General features: G+C 56.5%; 7 protein-coding genes across 7 annotated transcripts; 3 read left to right on the top strand and 4 right to left on the bottom strand.

Moving 5' to 3' along the window:
- Positions 1 to 61: 61 nt before the first annotated feature.
- On the top strand, positions 62 to 1,427 carry IWZ02DRAFT_472023 (mitochondrial carrier domain-containing protein; the record flags this gene model as incomplete). The annotated part of the gene is made up of 3 exons (XM_066768926.1): positions 62 to 262; positions 364 to 515; positions 563 to 1,427. 3 exons carry the CDS (start codon positions 62 to 64, stop codon positions 1,425 to 1,427), a joined length of 1,218 nt encoding a protein of 405 aa, XP_066618833.1.
- A 2,280-nt stretch (positions 1,428 to 3,707) lies between these two features.
- Positions 3,708 to 5,249, bottom strand: IWZ02DRAFT_385322 (uncharacterized protein; the record flags this gene model as incomplete). The annotated part of the gene is made up of 3 exons (XM_066765395.1): positions 3,708 to 4,645; positions 4,688 to 4,880; positions 5,151 to 5,249. The coding sequence occupies 3 exons, from the start codon at positions 5,247 to 5,249 to the stop codon at positions 3,708 to 3,710; spliced, it is 1,230 nt and encodes a 409-aa protein (XP_066618832.1).
- A 371-nt stretch (positions 5,250 to 5,620) lies between these two features.
- On the bottom strand, positions 5,621 to 6,424 carry IWZ02DRAFT_385426 (RTA1 like protein-domain-containing protein; the record flags this gene model as incomplete). Its single annotated transcript, XM_066765404.1, has 3 exons — positions 5,621 to 5,846; positions 5,923 to 6,190; positions 6,244 to 6,424. 3 exons carry the CDS (start codon positions 6,422 to 6,424, stop codon positions 5,621 to 5,623), a joined length of 675 nt encoding a protein of 224 aa, XP_066618831.1.
- A 542-nt stretch (positions 6,425 to 6,966) lies between these two features.
- IWZ02DRAFT_99655 (nuclease PA3) lies at positions 6,967 to 8,809 on the bottom strand. Its single transcript, XM_066771511.1, has 4 exons — positions 8,199 to 8,809; positions 7,972 to 8,040; positions 7,520 to 7,925; positions 6,967 to 7,321 (listed from the first exon to the last, which is right to left on the bottom strand). The coding sequence occupies exons 1-4, from the start codon at positions 8,544 to 8,546 to the stop codon at positions 7,131 to 7,133; spliced, it is 1,014 nt and encodes a 337-aa protein (XP_066618830.1). The 5' UTR covers positions 8,547 to 8,809; the 3' UTR covers positions 6,967 to 7,130.
- A 610-nt stretch (positions 8,810 to 9,419) lies between these two features.
- IWZ02DRAFT_472021 (phosphatidylinositol N-acetylglucosaminyltransferase-domain-containing protein) lies at positions 9,420 to 11,362 on the top strand (the record flags this gene model as incomplete). The annotated part of the gene is made up of 5 exons (XM_066768925.1): positions 9,420 to 9,785; positions 9,816 to 9,918; positions 10,000 to 10,464; positions 10,525 to 10,888; positions 10,966 to 11,362. 5 exons carry the CDS (start codon positions 9,420 to 9,422, stop codon positions 11,360 to 11,362), a joined length of 1,695 nt encoding a protein of 564 aa, XP_066618829.1.
- A 17-nt stretch (positions 11,363 to 11,379) lies between these two features.
- Positions 11,380 to 12,345, bottom strand: IWZ02DRAFT_385159 (uncharacterized protein; the record flags this gene model as incomplete). The annotated part of the gene is made up of 1 exon (XM_066765382.1): positions 11,380 to 12,345. One exon carries the CDS (start codon positions 12,343 to 12,345, stop codon positions 11,380 to 11,382), a length of 966 nt encoding a protein of 321 aa, XP_066618828.1.
- Positions 12,346 to 13,645: 1,300 nt separating this feature from the next.
- On the top strand, positions 13,646 to 16,033 carry IWZ02DRAFT_494277 (uncharacterized protein; the record flags this gene model as incomplete). The annotated part of the gene is made up of 2 exons (XM_066770012.1): positions 13,646 to 15,595; positions 15,662 to 16,033. The coding sequence occupies 2 exons, from the start codon at positions 13,646 to 13,648 to the stop codon at positions 16,031 to 16,033; spliced, it is 2,322 nt and encodes a 773-aa protein (XP_066618827.1).
- Positions 16,034 to 18,181: the final 2,148 nt, after the last annotated feature.

Genomic DNA, 18,181 nt, shown 5'->3' with positions numbered 1-18,181 from the left:
CCTCGTCTTCTACTGCGCAGATGTCGGCGTGCCTATCCTACACTCGCCTCTCTTGCGGACCATGACCACGGTTTCCGATGGCCAAATCCCGGACTCTGGCCCCCAGGATCTTGACATCCAAGATGGGAAGAAGAAGAAGCAACCAAAGAACAACGCTGCAACGGGCGCCTCTGCCGCCGGTATGCGTGCGGTAGCTGTGCAGTTCATGACTTTTTACTTTCGAGCTCCCATCAAGGCCTTTTTCCGCTCGCGAGTAGAGTATGTCGATGACCCCGCCGAATGAGAAGAAGGCATTTGCTAACTTTGATAGCTACATGGTAAGGACTTGAGAACAAACCCTAGCGCACCTTCTTACCGCTGCAGGCTTATGCGCGAGCCATAAACCCAGCCATACAATCAAACTTGCCATGGTCATGGCGCTCAACGTCGCCGGCTATTCTCGCCTATGCTGTAAAAGCACACGGATGGGGGTTTATACCTAACCAGGTGCTGCCACCGATGCTGGCCAACGTCAGGTAACTCTACACTCCCGCTGTGCAGACCAGAGACTGAACAGTATCAGCGTCGGTGCCGTGCTCTATACAGCCTACCTCCAGTGTCTCGGCCACCTTCACGAACCCTCCTCCCACGCTGCGAAACGTGTGTATCCCCCGGCGCCACCCGCACATACCTTTGCTGCTGGCTTTTGCGCAGGCACAATCCAGTCTCTTGTTGCCGCTCCTCTTGACGCATTACAAGTGCGCTTCCAGACATCAGACATGCTCGAAGGCCGTTACAAGACCATGTGGCAGTATGCGGGTCACAAACTGCGGGAAATTGGGCTCCGAGGCGTATTTGCTGGCTGGTCCCTCTCTCTTGTAAAGGACAGCTTTGGAAACGGCATCTTCTTTGCCACATTTGAGTACATCAAGTCTCAGTCCTACTACAACTTTGTGAGACGCTACTACGGGGACTACGACTCGGTCTTCGACTTTGGTCCGTGGGCGAAGACGGTTCATTGGATGGACGGCGAGCGGCCAGTCATCAAACCCCACTACATGATGGAGCCAGCCTTCATTCTGACGGCAGGCATCGCCGCGTCAATCGCCCAACAAGCCATCCAACACCCTCTGACGGAATTCCAAAATGTGCATTACCGACGGCTAGAGAGCCTCGACTACGCCGCCCAGCAAGAGCATCGCAAGCGCTCCATGTGGCGCATGTACTACCATGCATACGAAAAGACTTACGAGCAGTGCCGGATGCAGGCCAAGCGCACGGGCGGCTGGCGTCGCTACCTGTACCGCGACTTCTTCTCGAACACCATTCGCCAGGTGCCGAGCACCAGCGCGGGCCTGATCGTGTTTGAAGTCGTCAGGCGGAAGTACGGCTTGGCCAGCGACCCGGCGCGGATCGAAAAAGACGGTTACGATATTTTGCTCGACTGAGGGATTCTAAGAGTAGATTTGGCATGTGCATGAAAGAGCATGAGAGCAAGCATTTGCATCGCTTTAGTGGCATTATTGATTGTTGCATTGGGTGGCGTTTGAAACGTGTAGTTTTAGATCTTTTGACGTTGTGGACACCTTGTTTGGAGGGGACGCACTTGTGGCTCGTAGACGTAGAGCCGTTCCATCATTAGACTCCGTTTTCGCAGTAAAGCATCAGAGCTTAGAAGGCCCAGTCGGTGTCAACGGAAACGAGGCTCCCTTGACGCAAATAGACCGCCACGAGGTCTTCCGCAGCATCCTCCCTCATATGCAATCCCTTCCCGCCTCGCCACATGGATTCACCCTCTCCCAAACACCCGCCGCCACTTCCCCAACAGCACCCCACACACCCCCCACACCAAAACCACCTCCCCTACAACCCGCGGCGCCATAACGCACACCGTCGGAATGGCGCCGTACACGGCGACCGGCGCGAGCGCGACGCAAAAAAGGACGGCGGTTTGGCGCGCGGTGAAAGTGCGTGCTGGGTTCGTGGTTGCTATGGCGGTTATGATGATGTGGATGATGAGGGATATGGTGAGGATGAGGGCGAAGATGGAGAGGGTGGGCCAGAGCGTTTGGATGGGGGGTTTGGGCGTGGTGAGCATGTTTGCTTGTGGGAAGTTGAGGCCCGGGGGGTGAGGGGAGGAGCTGATGTGTTGGGAGGGGGCTTTTGGATTGGATTGGATTGGATTGGCGCGGCGGCGGTGCGGTGTGGGTTGTGGATGGAGTGAGTGGCGAGGTGGCGTGGTGAGAGGCGCGGCGTTGCTGTGTGTGTTTCCTGGACTTTGTTAGCTTTGTCGAGACACTAGCTGAAATCGGCGGAGCAGATACTGTACTGTTTTGTTTGAGAAGTTTGAGGCGATGGGTGCGTGTCGAGCAGGCAAAGTCCGGTATGCGCGAAGTGAGTGACGAAAAGCGCGACGGTGATGAGCCGGAAGTTTGGGCAGACTGAGAAAGAAAGACGGCGACGCAGAGGAGCAAAAAGACATGCAGTGCTTCGACCGTCCATTGTAAGTCAAGAAGCAGGTAGCCAAAAGACAACCCCAAAACACCACCACCACCACTACCAGCAAGAGGAGAGCGAGGAGCAAAACGGCAAAACTTCACCCCAGCTAGTAAGCCAGGGCTATCAAACCTTTCTCTTTCGAGTAGGTTATATAATACAAGTGCAGTCTAGATAAGCAAGTAAATGGTCTATGTGTGTACGCAGCGGGAGTTCAAGATAATGTCGGGCGACGCGTCCTGCCAGAATCGAACTTGGGCTCGGAGCGGCGGCTATCTCGCAAACAACGCGCCTGCCGACATTTTCTCTTATCCCATCAGTCCTACGGGTTAGCCCGCGCCCCCTCCAACTACACCACCGAAGCCGTGAGTGGAGGGGGCGATGGTAGAGGTGCCGCTTGTGAGGTTTATATCTTGCGTGCCTGCTGTCACTGACGCCTGCTGCGGTTCACTCCTCCTGTTCTTCTTTGCTTGCCTATCTGTCGTCAAGTCGAAGCTGTCTGCTTTGGTGAGACATGAATGTTCTCCAGGCGCAGCTGCAGCGCCGAAGAACCACTGCCTGAGCTCAGCTTCGCTTGAGATTTTGTCTTTTTTGGCACCAGATGCAGTGCTTCCGCAGCTCATGAACTCGATATAAATGGACTTTGGGAAACTATGGTTCCATTATTGCTATGTCGACACCAGATTGTATGCCCGCTTTACTTTGCATCATCAGCGGCGAGCAGACTCATTTGTGAGTGACGGGCGACCTACGTCAGCCCTTGGCGCCCTGGGTCGTTCGATTGTTTGACTCTCTAAAGTTCTTAATGCCTGCCTTCCGCAGCCGTGGCCTTTATGCTACCTGCTGCACGGAGGAAAAGATCTTGAAGTCAAGGATAGTCGTCATGGCCTCGACAATTTTTGGACCTTTTGCGTGGTTATCCTTGGCGTCCCAAAAGCCTGCTCTTCAACCTTGCGGCAATGACTTTTTAACTCCTGTCTATGGCGCGCAGCCAAACAACTTTTGGGTTCTCACTCACCTGAAGAGACTTGCCCACGCCAAGGTCGTGAAATTATCTTGAAGACCGCCCCAAAGCGGGAGTCGAAAGAAATGAGACCTCATGGTTTTGCGGCTGCATACAGGAAGCATTCGTTCATTTGCACAGTGACGCTCAGGGATCTGTCGTCTGTAACCACACTTGTGTATATTGGGAGTCGTTTGCCACTGCAGCCAGACGTCGGACCATGACTCCGTCATCTTCTTGGCGGGATCCAGCCAATCTGCTCCATCGGCCGCTGCACCCACACCCTGAATTCCCGCTCCAAGGACTCGTAGATGCCCGACATGAGGTGGTAGACCCAGCCCTTTACCCACCACCTCGCCTGGAGCTCGTTGAGCAAGGGACAGAAATGCGCAAAGATGACGAGCGCCACGGGCTTCCGCTGCTGCACGAGGTCCATGAACGCTTCGGACAGACGAAACAGCCAGACAAAGACGCCATGCATTGGAACCTGACCATCTGGCCGCTCAATGTCGAAGACCAGACTGTAGCTGACCCACAATGAGGCGGCGGTTCGCTGGTAAAGTAGATGTTCGGGATCCTTCCTGACCTCGACTTCTTGCATCAGCAGTCGTAGGTCCTTGAGATGCTCGCTGTCGTCCGGTATGCTTTCGCGCTCTGGAACTTGCCCGACTCGGTGGTTTCCAGGGCACACGACGGGGGCGAGGACTCCGTGCATCAGTTCGAGTTTTGCCGTTTCGACGATCAGTCTGATGGTGTGGAGTAGCACGCGGTACTCGCACATGCCTTTTTCGCCAAAGATGAGATAATCGCCACGTCTTGGACCGCGGGCCAGTGCTACGAAGCTTGCAATGACGGCGAATATGAAGAGTGCGTGTCCGTTTTCGCTATCGACATGAGAGAGGGCTGAGGTTGCAGCCCGGATTGCAATGTCCCAGTGGTGATCCATTTGGCGTTGAAAATACTCGCGCCGCTCTTGATCAAATTTTGACAGATGCACGGCTGACATGGCCATGAGACCATGGAGCACGAATGGGTAGGAGAATCCAATGGCGGGCGCGTTGACACGCCAAAAGTTTTGCAGTCCTGGAAGCGTATAGAGGGTGTAGGCGGTCGAGGTGCAGTAGTTGTGGAAAAGCTCCAGCTGAGCGACGTTCAGTCCCGAAGGCCCTTGAGCGGAGCTGGAAGTGGTCGAAGTGCCCATATATGGACTAGGAGTGCTTCCGGGAGCTGTAGGAGTGTTGCCAAGGGCCAAGGACGGTTCGGTAGGTGTCAATTGGTCACTTGGACTTGTGGAATAGGACAGCCCCACGGAGGCCCGAGACGCCTGCGAGGCCGAGTGGACGAAGTCGCAGTGAATTGCATGCCGCACGCAATTTGTGCAGCTTGGTCTTCTTTCATCACACTGGGCAGGCAACTTAGAAAATTTAAAGAAATTGCAAACTAGAAATGCAGGTTGGGGAACAGAAAAATCTCTGAGCATCGAATCAGGGAATAGAGAGCAAGTTCCGCGGCATGCCAAGCTTCAAGAATTGAACATGTCTTTAGGGATTCAAGAAGCAGCATATGACAAGTAGAAGGGGCTCCAACTTGCTCTGCAGTGACAAACACGAAGCCGATGTACAAACGAGACAGACAATGCAACGTATAGAGAAGAATGACGAAAAGAACGTACCTTGATTCGTCGTCGCTTGCAATTGGCACAACCAAGGCGCGATTTACGATGAGATCGGCGCGACGAGACTTTCCTCTCAGCGTCGCTGGGTGACACCATGCTCCCGGGGTGAGATGTAGGCAAGCATAGAGGTAGGGTGCAAGGGTTTCAAGAAAGACGGACAGATGCAAGAAAGAAGACGAAGAAACCGGTGGTTGGTGGAGGAGAGAAGAGAGTGGTGAGTGAGTGCAATGTAGACGCTCATCGGTTAGGTAATATAGGTTGTCGTACCTCGTACTCGGCCGCTGCGACCCGTCAGGAATGGTGTTCCCGCGACGGCCCGCTCGCTAATCATGCATGGAACCAGCCCTATCCGAAACACCGTTGTCACTCGTCACTGCTTTACCAGTCTCATCATTTTCTGATCCATTACATGTACAAAACTGACCAACCGAGACTTATCTGAACTCCAGACCCTCTCACCCAGTACGTCATGCTACCTCGATTAGTATAGACAACACCAGCAAAAACCACCCCCCGTGCCTTGCGCTGTGAGCAGGCTCCTGCAAAAATTGAGACGAAAGGAGCAATGCTTTCATTGGGCTCTTGTTCAAGCGCCAGTGAAAGACAGCGGCGACGATGATGAACAAGCCGAAGAAAATGAGCTGGATGGCCAGACCGATGATGATGACCATCTCGCCTCTATCCTGCGCAGATCTTGAATCCCCCCCCTCCCCCGATAAGATGCCGGCGCCCATCCGAGTCAGTCAATCAAATACTCAGGGCCGTGGACTTCGAGCATTGCTCACCCAAGCATTGGACCAGAAAAGCAAAGACGTCGCCAATGACGAAGAATTTTGTCAACCAGCGCTTCCTAATCATGGAAAGAGGTTCCGCTTCCGTCAAGAGAATGACTCGCGCAAGTATCACGTAGATGGATGCAGCCTGCGAAGATGGCGCAACCAGAGAAAACATGGCCTGGATTACGAACGGCACGAGCGTCCAATGACCGTAGCCCTCAAACGTGTTTACGGCTCGGAAGACGCAGGCAGTGACCTCGACTGTGAGAACTGCTGTCGGTGTTTTTCTCTCCACCAGATCTTGTTACACTCACACACGTCGCCGAGAAAGAAAGCAATCATGTACCACGTCTTCATCTTTAGCATCTGAGCAAGGTGCAGAGCTGAGGATAAGCCGAAAAGGACGGCAAAGATAATTGCAGCTGCTGAGCTGGGGTCATATTTGTAGTGGTCGCTCTTTTCTCTGTCATGTTGTTCGGCTAACTTTCGTCGCATGTTGAACGACGACAGCATATGTCCCAACAACAATGCTGTTGTCACGCATTTTGCTGGCAAAGTCTACCTTGATGGAGCTCGCCTCTTCACGCCGTGTAGACAAGGGGTTGGTAGTCAGATAAGAGTTGGTCTACGACAACAGCGGAGTCTTGGCCGCCAGCTCACCATGGCGGAGCGGACACAGGGCGGAGTGCCCGCATCCGCTGCCTCTCCCACCAGGCTCTTTCCAAAATTTCTCGATTTAAGCTTTCCACCTCCCGTGGATCTAGGCCGTTTCAAGGCGTTGACAGGCGACCGACGGCTCTGACAGCACGGCCTCCCTTGCGCGATACGAATATTCCACTGTGCGTTATACTGGATAGAGACTAGATCAAGCATCACTCGCTCAGACAGTCCTCGGGGAAAGAAAGCCACGATAGCATTGTTTGACGTCGTCGACTCTTCCTGGCCGTGTCCACAATTTTTTGAGTTCGAAAGCGAGCGATTCGACCTCAAGGCGTCTAAAGCTTGGCAACATTGAGTCTACCTTGACGAGGATAGTGGATGCTACCATTCGTTATTCCGGAATTTTCGACGCTAGTCGACACGTTATCTCAGAATCTATCATCTGCTGCCCTCTATATACAGACCTCAACCCCATGTCTGACGTTCTGTTGAGCGGAAGATGCCACAAGGCCATCGGATGTTGGCCTTACCGGCGGCTGTCTCAACAGGTGCATCCAATGATATGTCTCTTGTTGCGAGTCTTCTCTGCAGTATCGCTCCGGATCATTCCCGGCCTGGGGAAGATGTATTTCTCCAGGCTCCTAGCTGAAAGATCCCTCTTCATCGTTGAAGTGCCCAAGCTGGTTTCACCAGTCGCGATTAGGTCCAACCATGCTGCGAGGCGGTACCCGGCTGTTCAAGCCACAAGTCAGTGAGATGTCCTTTCCGGGAAAGAACACGATAGATGGGGACCCTGTACTGCGATGTCTGCTCCGGTTGCCGCCGGGGATGGCGGTGACAGCTGGGCGACAGGCATATTTTCGACCGACATCAATCTTCAGGGGCAAATAACAAACAACGAAAACTCTGAGAAGGAGAGAGTATACTCACCGCGAGCGATCCTCTCCTTGATCACGTCGATGCTGCTATCATAGTAGTCACCACTCAAGTCGCCCGTCTCAACGGCCTCCCTTCCATCAGGCATAACGGTGCTGCAGACAAACTTGTTGGTCTCGGTGGCCCACACCATGGCGCTACTCTCGGGATCATTGACGTCCATGCCGTTGAGCCAGCTGGCAGCATCGCCCGAGTAGCTGCCAGTCTTGATCTCGGTCGTCAGGTTCTCGGCCCAGATCTGCGCGTCGGACAGCGAGTAGCCGCCCACGAGCTGCTCCGGCATGTTGCTGTCCCAGATGTGGTGCAGGTTGGTCGATTCCCCGTCGTACGTCACTTCAATACCATTGCCGCCTGCCTCGATCGCTTCGACATGCAGCGGCTGGTGGATGTCCCCGAGGAACTGCGAGTCTCAGAGGGAGCGGCTCAGACAAGGGGGAACAACGCACATGGATGACCCATTTCAGAGCCTTTTGAACTTCGGTGGTAGAGATGGACGAAGATTGAATGCGCGAGGTCTGGCGAGCAGTGAGTTTCGGGTTGGCTCTTCTACTCTCGCACCCCAAACTCCACTTTTGATTCTTTTAATCCTCTTGACGTCTCTCTATTCAGATCTTTCACTGGCCCGCAACCATCGTTGGACATTCACTCCGACCGCCAACGAAAATACACATACGTAGTTGGCAATGGCTGATACGATACAGCCCTGCTCCGGACAGTCCCTCTCCAAGTCCACATTGCACGTCTCGGGCGGGTTATCATTCGCGTCTATCCAATGGTAGTCGGCGCTAAAGTCGCCCTCATCCGTGTAGCGGTAGCTATCCGCCCACGTGGCCACAGACGCCAGGTAGCTGGTGCCGTCGTCGGCGAGGATATCCTGAGCCCAGGTGGCCGTCTCGGAAGACACAAAGTTTTGAGCAATGAAGGCAACGGTCTCGTGGCCCAGGTAGCCCCAAGCGTAGGTTTTGGACGTGAGGAGCGAAAGAGGAAGAAGGGACAGGACTGAGAAGCGTGGGGCTGGCATGGCGGCGGCGGCGGTGGTGGTACAGAGAGGAGAGGAGGATCGAGGAACAGAGGGATGCGCGAAGGGAGAAAAAGATACAGTGTCCCAGCGATATACACGTGCTTTTACACGTCCCTGCCTGCCCGCTTGTCACCTGGACCAACCGAAGAGCGATAGATATCCACGCGGTACAGCCAGATAGCTATCTCGCCTCGCTTCGCTGCTTGCTCGCCCGTCACTTGCCACCGGCGGCCGTCTCCCGTCCCTCGCAGCAGCGCCGTTCTAGTTGTTCCTCCACCACCACGACCGCTACTCCCGGGTACCTGACAGCAGTCGTCCGCACACAGCTATCTCGCAGCCTGCGAATCACACCTCGCTCCGCCGCCCGTGCAGGCTTGCCAAGGACGGCGCCATGGGCCAACAGCGCCGAAAGAGGCAAGTCAAATTGCTGCCGATGGTTTGATTGGTCGGGGACTGGACACGCCTATCGAACTGTAAACGAGAGGAGTGGGACTGTGTAAAATTCCATTGCCTCGCAGCTGGATGGTCAGTTTGCGAGAGGTATGCATGTAGGAAAAAGCTGTGGTGGTGGACATGCTTGGTCGGCGATCGCCGGGACGGCACAGTAAGGTAGCGCTTGGGTGCCGGGCGGTCTGGCCGTCAACGGGAGTATTCTAAGCACTGCGGCTGTCAACCACAGCGCGTAGAGAGTAAATATTTGTCTGTGGAGCCAATCCAGCATTTCAGTCGCCAGGCGTTGGAAAACTACGCGTACATGTAGGTGCGATGCCATTGGCCAGGATCCGCTTTCTAAGGCAAGGTAGGTAGGTAGCTCGGCGCGCACTGGACCACAGCAGCCTCCAACAGCCAGTCCCAGCCCAACGCATACCATCCATGCCTGCCTCCCACGATGCTGCGACAACGACCACGACGCAAACGACCGACGCCAATGGCACCCCCGCGACAAGCAACCTCCGCCCAAACCCCAGCCCAAACCTCGCGCCGCAGGGTACCGCCATGAAACATCCCAACGGCGTCGGCACAACAGGCGGCGGTCGACCCAGTCCCGACCCTTCGCGCCTCGCGCCAGAAGACGCCTTTGTTTACCAGCATCACCATTATCCTTCTCACCACGACCATTCGCACCCCGATTCGCGCTCGCGATCGCCTCCGCCCCCGACTGCGCGCCGCCCGCGCCTTCATAGCACCTCGTCGACGTCGGTGCCTCTGATAAGCGACATGACCGCGAATGTCGGCGTGGTGGGTGGAGCAGCCGGACGGATTCTAGAGGCGCGGCGGAAGAAGGAGAGGGACAGGGAAAGAGATAGGGGAAGAAGTGGCAGCAGACGGCGAAAAGGCCAATGGAAGAAGCTGTTGTGGGTAAAACAGGCGTGTGTGTGAACCCCGTTCGAAGCATTCCCAAGACCTCGCGATACACCAGTTGAAGCAAGGTAGCTGACGCATGCACTCGCAGACCCAGATAACTACACGGACGAAGAGACGTTCCTCGACCACCTCCAGCGCAACCCGCGGCTGCAGCCCTACGAGTTCTGGCCCCTCGTCGCCGATAGCACCGTTATTGTTCAGCACGTCATGTCCGTCGTCATCTTCATCTGCTGCTTTACGGGCATCGTCCAGGAGCGCGTCACGCCCTTTGCCGTGGTCAGCTCCGGCAGTCTGGGCACCGTGCTCGGCTGGGTGCTGTGGGACTTTTGGGTCGGGCAAGAGGAGGATGCTGAAGCAATGACAGACGCGAGCGATGAGGATCTGGCAGAAGCTGATCCTGACGTTGTTGCGAGGAATCATCTCAGCGAGGCGGCTGCTGCCAAGCTAGACGGTGCGCCACAGGAAGACGTCTCGAGTAGCATCAGTTCTACGAGCTCAGGTGGACAAGCGGCAGCAGCAGCAGCGGCAGCGGCAGCGGCAGCCACGGGGCTGGGTTTATTGCTCCCGACGTCAAACGGAAACTCGAACGCCAATTCAAACGCCAATTCCAAAGCCAACTCCAACAGTGGTGGGCAGGACAGCAACGGACACTCGCGCGGAGCCAGCGTCGCGTCCGTCGTATCAAACGGGTCCGCCGTGTCTGGCAATTCTGCCGGCCACTCGACGGGCGGCGACATGTCGTCTCCTGCCTCGCATGCGTACCACCATCCGCCGCTCGAGTCGTGGTCGACGCGAAACCAGCGGCGCGTCACGACCATCAAGTCTGCCGTCCTCATCTACTGCGCATTGCTGGGCCTGAGCCCGATTCTCAAGTCTCTGACCAAGTCGACGACGAGCGATTCCATTTGGGCCATGACGAGCGTGCTCATGTGCATTAATGTTTGCTTCTTTGACTACGGCGGTGGAGTCGGTGCCAAGTAAGTCTATTCTTCCAAGTCTATGGTCTAATCTACAAGTCTACTGTCTTGCAGGCCTTAATTCTAATGGTGGACAGGTTTCCTGCGTCGCTCTCCACCAACGCCGCCATCATGGCTGCCTCGGTGCTGGCCTCGCGCCTAGAGTCGACGACTGACGTCTTTTCCTTTTTACTCTTCTCGATCGAGGTCTTTGGTCTCTTCCCCGTCTTCCGCCGCCATTTGCGCTTCGTCTCTTGGCCCGGCCACCTGACCCTGACCATTTTTCTCGTGATGGGCGCGGGCGCGGGCTTCTCGCTCGCCGTCTCTGGCGGCACGTGGAAGGCGGCCATCACGGGCGTGGTGTTGGGGAGCATCCTGACCGGCCTGGTAATGGGCATCTGCAGCTGGTGGTTGATCGGGCTGCAAAAGTACAAGAATGAGATTCACGGCCCTTGGGATCCGGCGCAGCCGATTATCCGTAGGCGATGGGATTGATCTTGATACTTTTTCCGTCACGTTGTCGAAGGCATTTCTTTTCGCTGGAGATAATCCTCGAATGTGCAAGCGCCGCTTGCGGGCCAAGTGTCTGACGGCGTGAGTATCAGGGCCGACTCGACATCGCGGAGAAGGCCTTGTTTCGCAAGATGGCGCAGGGTAACTACTTCCAAAGCGATCTTTCCCTCTTGCTGGTCTCTCTCCCACCGGATCAGTTTGCCCTCGCCGAGGGGCCCTTCGCGGTGGTTTTCATACCCCGCGACCATGCCCCACATGCGGTCGACAATATCATCGGTGGGCACATCGTCAGTGCCGGTGTAAAAGACGGCATCCCAGGGCTTGCGGCGCTCCATGGCCGTTCCAGGCGCATAGCTCCCGGTCAGAACGACTCGGTCCAGGCCCTCGATGTTGCACAGCAAGCGGCGCAAAATATCCCAAAGATGCCTGCGCGTCACCCTGACGCGAGGCCAGGCCTCAAAGTTCAAGATGACGGTGTTGAGGGCGGGGGCGTCCTCAGCCAGACAGCCCATGGACTTGGCCCAGGCGGTGCCGGCGGGATAGGCGCAGTAACTTGGCCATTCGAGGCGGGGCACGGTGTAGCCGAGCGAGTCGACGCGCGTGGTGCTCCAGGGGTTGACGTCGCGGATGTCGAGCTCGAGCGTGCGCACGGCGGCGCGCAGAAAGGGCGGCAGAGAGGTCAGGAAGGCGTGGCAGTGCTGGGCCGACGTGAAGCGAAAGACGTTGTTTTGGTACAAGATGTGGACGGGACATTCGTCGTGAATGTGACGGCAGGTTCGCAGCAGGCCGGCGCCCAGCGCGGGTATCGAGTGGTGGGTGCTCTTGGGGAAGGATACCGTGTTGTTGGGGAAGAGGGCGTCGGTGACGGGCGTCTGGGTGCTGAGGGCTAGGTTGTAGATGCGGTTGCGTATTTCGCCGGGCAGCGACAGGAAGTGGGACTGGTGCGTGGCCGTCGTGGTGGGCATGGTGGGATGAGTCGAGAGCACAAGGCTATGGCGGGTGAACGAGTGGGTGTTGTCAATGGATGGATGGATGGATGGACGAAGCACTCGTGTCTCGCACAAGACGAAGACGAAGGAGAAGAAGAGGAGGACGAGTTAAGGGAAAGAAAGAGAGAGCCGAGTGAGTGAAACGAGGACCCTTTTGTCGCAGGTGGACGAACCCCAGTCCCAAGACGGAGACACAAAAGGGCCGGAAGGGTGTTGTGGGGCGAGCCCTGGCCTGAAGTTGGCCATGAATTTTTATCTCGAACCATGTTGAGGGAGGGAGTCAGGGTCTCTGCAGATGTCTGGGCGTGGCCCTGGTTGCACTGTTGTACCACGTTCCGAGATGGCACAATGCGTGCCTTTTTGGCAATGGAGCGAGGAGGGCGGGCTATGGGCTGCTACGTGTCTAGCTCTGCCACACGGACGACGGGCGGACAGCACCGTGTCAGGTCAGGTTGTCATTGTAGGAGCACAGTGAATAATACATTGATACATGCGTCTTGCCACAGAGACTGGCTGCACTGGATGGAGGTCACGACAAAACATGAGTCCGGGTGTCCCTGCCTGCTCGACGATAAGCCCAAACAGGCGGGCGGTGAGGCTGATAAGCCGTTCCTTTCGGCGCGTTGCCGCTCGGGGAAGCCCCGGCGACGGATAGAGAGCCGACCGGGACAACCCAGGTCTGTCTTTCTGTCTTTCTGTCTGTCTGTCTGTCTGTCTGTCTGTCTGTCTTTCTGTCTATCTGTCTATCTTGCCCTCCTCAGGCTCCTCACATGGGTTGTTGGTTGGTTGTTCTCACTCTCTGCTCTATCCTTCTGGATGACTTCGCTCGCCGCTTGGCTCCATTCCTGTCCTGCTGATGCCAGCCCGGCAGTCCATGTTTCAGCCCTTTGGCATTCCCGGCGTCACGTCCTCCTCCCTTCTCCGACACCTGCAACTTCTTCTTCTTCTTCTTCTTCTTCTTCTTCTTCTTCTACTACTACTCTTTTCCGCTTCGTCTCCAGACTGCTGTTTCCTTCCTGTCCAATCCTCCACTGGCCTGCCGTGTCACGGCAGCTCTGTCAATGGGGTCCAAAATGGCGTGTCCAGATCCTGACTGCCAGCCATCGCATTTTTCTATTCCTGCTAGCAAAATCAATCGCCCTCGTGTCACCGTTTCTCGTCTTATAGTCTACGTGCCCGCGCTGCTGACGTGAAGTACACCAACTACATTTCTTGTCCCGCCCGCCAATCCCAGTTTTCCCCCTTGGGCCGCGGCCTATCACAACACCTCTCCCAAATGTCACTGCAACCCGACGACCGCCGCCCAGCCCGCTCGCGCTCCAAGTCACCCGCACGCCGACAAGCACGCGACAGGTCGACCCGCCGAGACGATAGTCCAGCTTTCCTTTCGTCTGACTTTGCGCCCGCCCAATCGCAGCCCTCGACCCCGACCCCGCAATACGATCTCAGGCAGCCGGGGCCCTCGTCGTACATAACTCCCGGGCAGGTCCTTGGTGGTGGTGGTGGTGGTGGTGCTGCTGCTGCTGCTGCAAACGCCCACCAAAACTTCAGACCGAATCCGCCATCTAGGATGGACGACTACGCCATGGGTGGCTACGCCGATCTGCCGCCTCACGAACGGCCCGGGTACGTGTCGCCATCATCTGCTGGAGCTCAGCAGCCTGCCCTCCAGTACGCGCAACCTTCGCAGTGGGGTCACTCGGCCACGCCCGTCAACACCAACCAGCAACCCCCGCAGCCGGTCCGCAATGTTTCGGCACCATACCAGCCAGGCAACTACCAGTATGCCCAGCCTGATGGCATCAAGTACACGACCAGGCCGGTCACGGCCCAGGCACAGGCACAACCGCCCCCACCAGTGTACCACAAGTTGACGACCGCCGCGTCCCCACCCAGCCCAATGGTAACGGCCATGCCTCAGCCGCAGGAATTCTTTCACCCTCCGCCTTCACCGGGGCCGCCGCCGTCGAGAAAGGCTGAAAAGTACGATCCTGACCTTGCGTATGGCGTAGACAATGCGCGCGTTGTCGAAGTAAAGCCTAGCAAGAAACATGGCGCTCCGCCTTCGCCGGGTCTGCGTCCGCATGGCCTGTCGGTTCACGGATCGCGGCCTGAATTCGCGCCACCATCTCCGGGACTGACGCCACGGCTGGATAGGCTTTCCGTGGCCGGCAACAGACCGTATCTCGACACCAGCATAACGGGCGGGTACCCAGGCGGCCCTGGAGGTGCTCTCCCTCCGGCGAGTCCTCTGCTGGAGGCCTACCACGGGACTTATCAGTCCATCAGCCCTATCCCCAGTCCCATAATGCAATCGCGAGAGGACGACATTGACAACCTGCCTCCGCTGGAGCTGCGGTCGAGCGACGAACGCAAGGTCGTCATCCGCAAGCCGGAGCGGCACCGCAGCAGCTCCAACGTGTCACGTGGGCTGGGCAGCCTGTTTGCGCCCAAGGACAAGAACCGCGAGCGATCGCGGTCGCGGCACCGCGAGGAGAAGCGCGAAAAGAAGCAGCACAAGCCCAAGCGCGTCAAGATCTACGACGCCGAAGAGGACGCCTCGGACATTCTCAACGCGCTGACGGCGCGCAAAGAAGTCGAGACGGACGTGCTGATCGACGTGCTGCCGCCGCTGACGCACGACCAGCTGCTCGAGCTGCGCACCGAGTACAAGCGCATCTGCAAAATCCAGGGCAAGGGCGTCAACCTGGCCAAGCACATCAAGCTCAAGCTGCCGAGCGGATCGTACTTTTCCAAAATCTGCTACGTGACGGCGCTGGGGCGGTGGGAGAGCGAGGCGTTCTGGGCAAACTACTGGTACCAGGGGGGAAACTCGAAGCGCGAGCTGCTCATCGAAGCGCTCATGGGGCGGACCAACTTCGAGATCCGCGAGATCCGCAGCGCGTTCAAGGACAAGCGGTACGCCGACGACCTGATCCGCTGCATGGAGACAGAGCTCAAGAAGGACAAGTTCCGCATGGCCATTCTGACGGCGCTCGAGGCCCGCCGCCAGGAGGAGAGCGACACCTGGCCGGCCGAGTACCGCGATCGCGACGTCGACGTGCTGGCGCGCGCCGTCCGGGCCCGCGACGGCGGCGAGAGCGACATTTTGCGCATCGTCACGACGCGCTCGGATGAGCATTTGCGCGAGTGTCTGCGCCTGTACGAGAGGCGCTACGGCGGCAACTTTGCGCGCGAGGTCCTGCGCAAGAGCGGGAATCTCGTGGTACGTCTTCCCTACCCCTATCCCAACCTCAACTCCCCAACTGACAAACGCACGCACTTGATCCAGGGCGAAATCTGCGCACACATCCTCAACGGCGTCATCAACCGGCCAGCCCGCGACGCCATGCTCCTCCGCCACGCCCTCCTCGACCTCATCGACACGGACCCCGCTCTCATCACCAACCAGCACCAGCAACCCTCTTCAGACAAAAAGGACAACTTCCTCGCCAAGCAGCAGCGCCAGCACCGCTACGAACTCCTCATCTCGCGCCTCGTCCGCCTGCACTGGGACCGCCGCCACCTGCAGCGCGTCAAGCTCGAGTACGTCGAGAAGTACGGTGTCTTGCTTGAAGAGGATGTCGAGGAGGCGACGAAGGGCGATTTTAGAGAGTTTTGTCTGGCGTTGTGTGAGGTGGGTGTTGGGGAGAGGGAGAGGTGAGGTGGTGATGAAGGGGATGCCTGATATGGGATTGGGTTGGGCTGGGTTCGGTGCTGTGGGTTTGAAGACCTGTGAGTGTTACGACTTCCTGCCACCCAGCTGCGGCTTTTCGGCTTTTTCTGAGAGCGCTCGTTCAGTCGTTCGTTCTCTGCAGCCTGCGCTTGCTGTACCGCTGAAGGAGTGAGCTGCCATGCACCGCTGCTAGACGCAGGGAGAAATCATCACTTCTCGCTCCACCCGCTGACGGTATGCCTAAAGAAAAAGACAGCGGATTAGGCGCAATCCACAGCATCCGACGGCAAAAGAGAGATGGGGCAAGGTGCAGGTGCGTCAACACGAGGGCAGGGCAGGGCAGTGCAGGAGATACCCAATGAGCTTGTTGTCTTTGCTTGCTTTTCATCTCTTTCCATCTTTCTTTCCATCTTTGTTTCCTTTCATTGCTTCTCCTCCATCTCCTCTGCTCTCTTTCCTTTCCTTTACTATGCTGTGCTTCAGCATGGAGGGTCGAGTCGAGTCCGGTCGAGTTAATTAAGGCTGGGTGGGCTCTAAAGTCAGTGCGGTTGCTGCTGCTTGCTATATATTCCATAGGTATCTAGGTATTCGGGGAGAAAAAAATTATTTGAGACCCCTAGCGGTGTTTTCTTCTCTCTTTCGCTCGTTCCTTCCGGGCATGCTGGTTGGCTGGCTAGCTAGTGTGCTGGCCAGTGTGCTGCTTGCTTGGAGACCGCAAGCGCCCGCACGAGGGACGTGAATGCGTGCTAGCGGGCGGCAACTTTGTGCTATGATGGTGATGAGCATGACGATGATGGTGGTTTAGAGGGTCTGCGTTGCCCATAAGTGAAAGAAAAAGAAAAAGAGCAAAGATCTTCGAAAGTGGGCTCGCAGAGGCAGACAGGTAGACAGATAAGTAATGTTTTGTCACTTGAACGAGCGCGGAACAGCAGTTCGCCGTGAGTCCATCCCTTCCTCCACCGCTCATCTGCCTCGATGCTAGAAAGGCCGTCGTTGAGGAGGAGGAGGAGGAGGAGGCGCAAGGCTTTTTATACCACTCCCCCTCCCGCCAGTGAGGCCCTGGCAGGTCACAAGCTTCCGAATCGGCGTGTGCGCGTGGCGACTAGACATTCCCCGTAGTCCTGGCTCCGGCTTTCTACCTGTATATAAACCGACTACTCTTCCTGGCCGCGTCGATTCCTGAGCGGCCTTTCTTCCGCGGAATCACATGGTGCGGCCTTCCCGCAAAACAACACCACATGCCTGACTTGTTGCGGCATGGCGGGGGTAAACGGACAAGCTGCTGCTGTTTTCTTGTCGCAAGAGTTTTGGAATCGATTTTTGGTTGGGATGGATGGTGCGGTATGGTATTGGAAAAGTGCTCGCATCCAGCGTTGTGTGGCGACGGTGGGATCGCTGCGGGTGCAGCTATGATGATTGGACTCTCTCGAGTCTGGAATTTTGAGCACGGTGTTAAAAGGAAAAGAGTGAAAGGAAAACAAGTTTGTGAGTGTTTCAACGATCAAAGCAGGCTAGAAATTCAGCTTCGGCTCGGATACTGCGACTTGCCTGTCTCGATGTCGCTACCAGCAAAAGGTTGCCTTTATATACCCTACAGCCTGCGCTACCGGTGAGGCAGCAGCTTGAAAAGTCAGGAGACTCCGCCGTGCTGCATGTGCAAGCGATCAAGCCGCTCGGGTTCGAGTGTAAAAGCAACTCTTCTAGACGCTGCAAGAATGCTGCTTGCGCAGTCATTCCAAAGGTAAAAGTCTCTAGGTTCTATTCATCTAGAGGACAATACTGTTTCAAGGGAACAGCCAGGAAGAACACTGCTGTCCCGTTTCCGCGGAATTCTAGAAGGAGATGTCAAATTCAGTAAAATGTGTGGTCGCGTGGAGGTGATAATCACCACGGCTCCATAGTGGCGCTTTTCAGACCGCAGGAGAAGACAGAAATAATTTGAGCAAAAGAAACCCAAGCAACAAAGCCCACAGTATCCATCGTGGAGGCGAAATTGACGACAGTTTATCATGTCACCAGATTGTGTATATTTACTTGCCCTGCTCCGTTGAGTGAAGCGCCAAGTTAGGAACGCCGAGGACTTTTATAAGTAACTGCTGCGCCCTGAGCACTTACATATGATCCTAGGCTATGATA

The sequence above is a fragment of the Phyllosticta citriasiana genome (assembly GCF_038021145.1).
Source record: "Phyllosticta citriasiana strain CBS 120426 chromosome Unknown IWZ02scaffold_16, whole genome shotgun sequence".
NCBI classification, from domain to species: domain Eukaryota; kingdom Fungi; phylum Ascomycota; class Dothideomycetes; order Botryosphaeriales; family Phyllostictaceae; genus Phyllosticta; species Phyllosticta citriasiana.
Note: the sequence above shows the minus strand (reverse complement) of the source record. Positions and strands in the feature narration are given on the sequence as shown.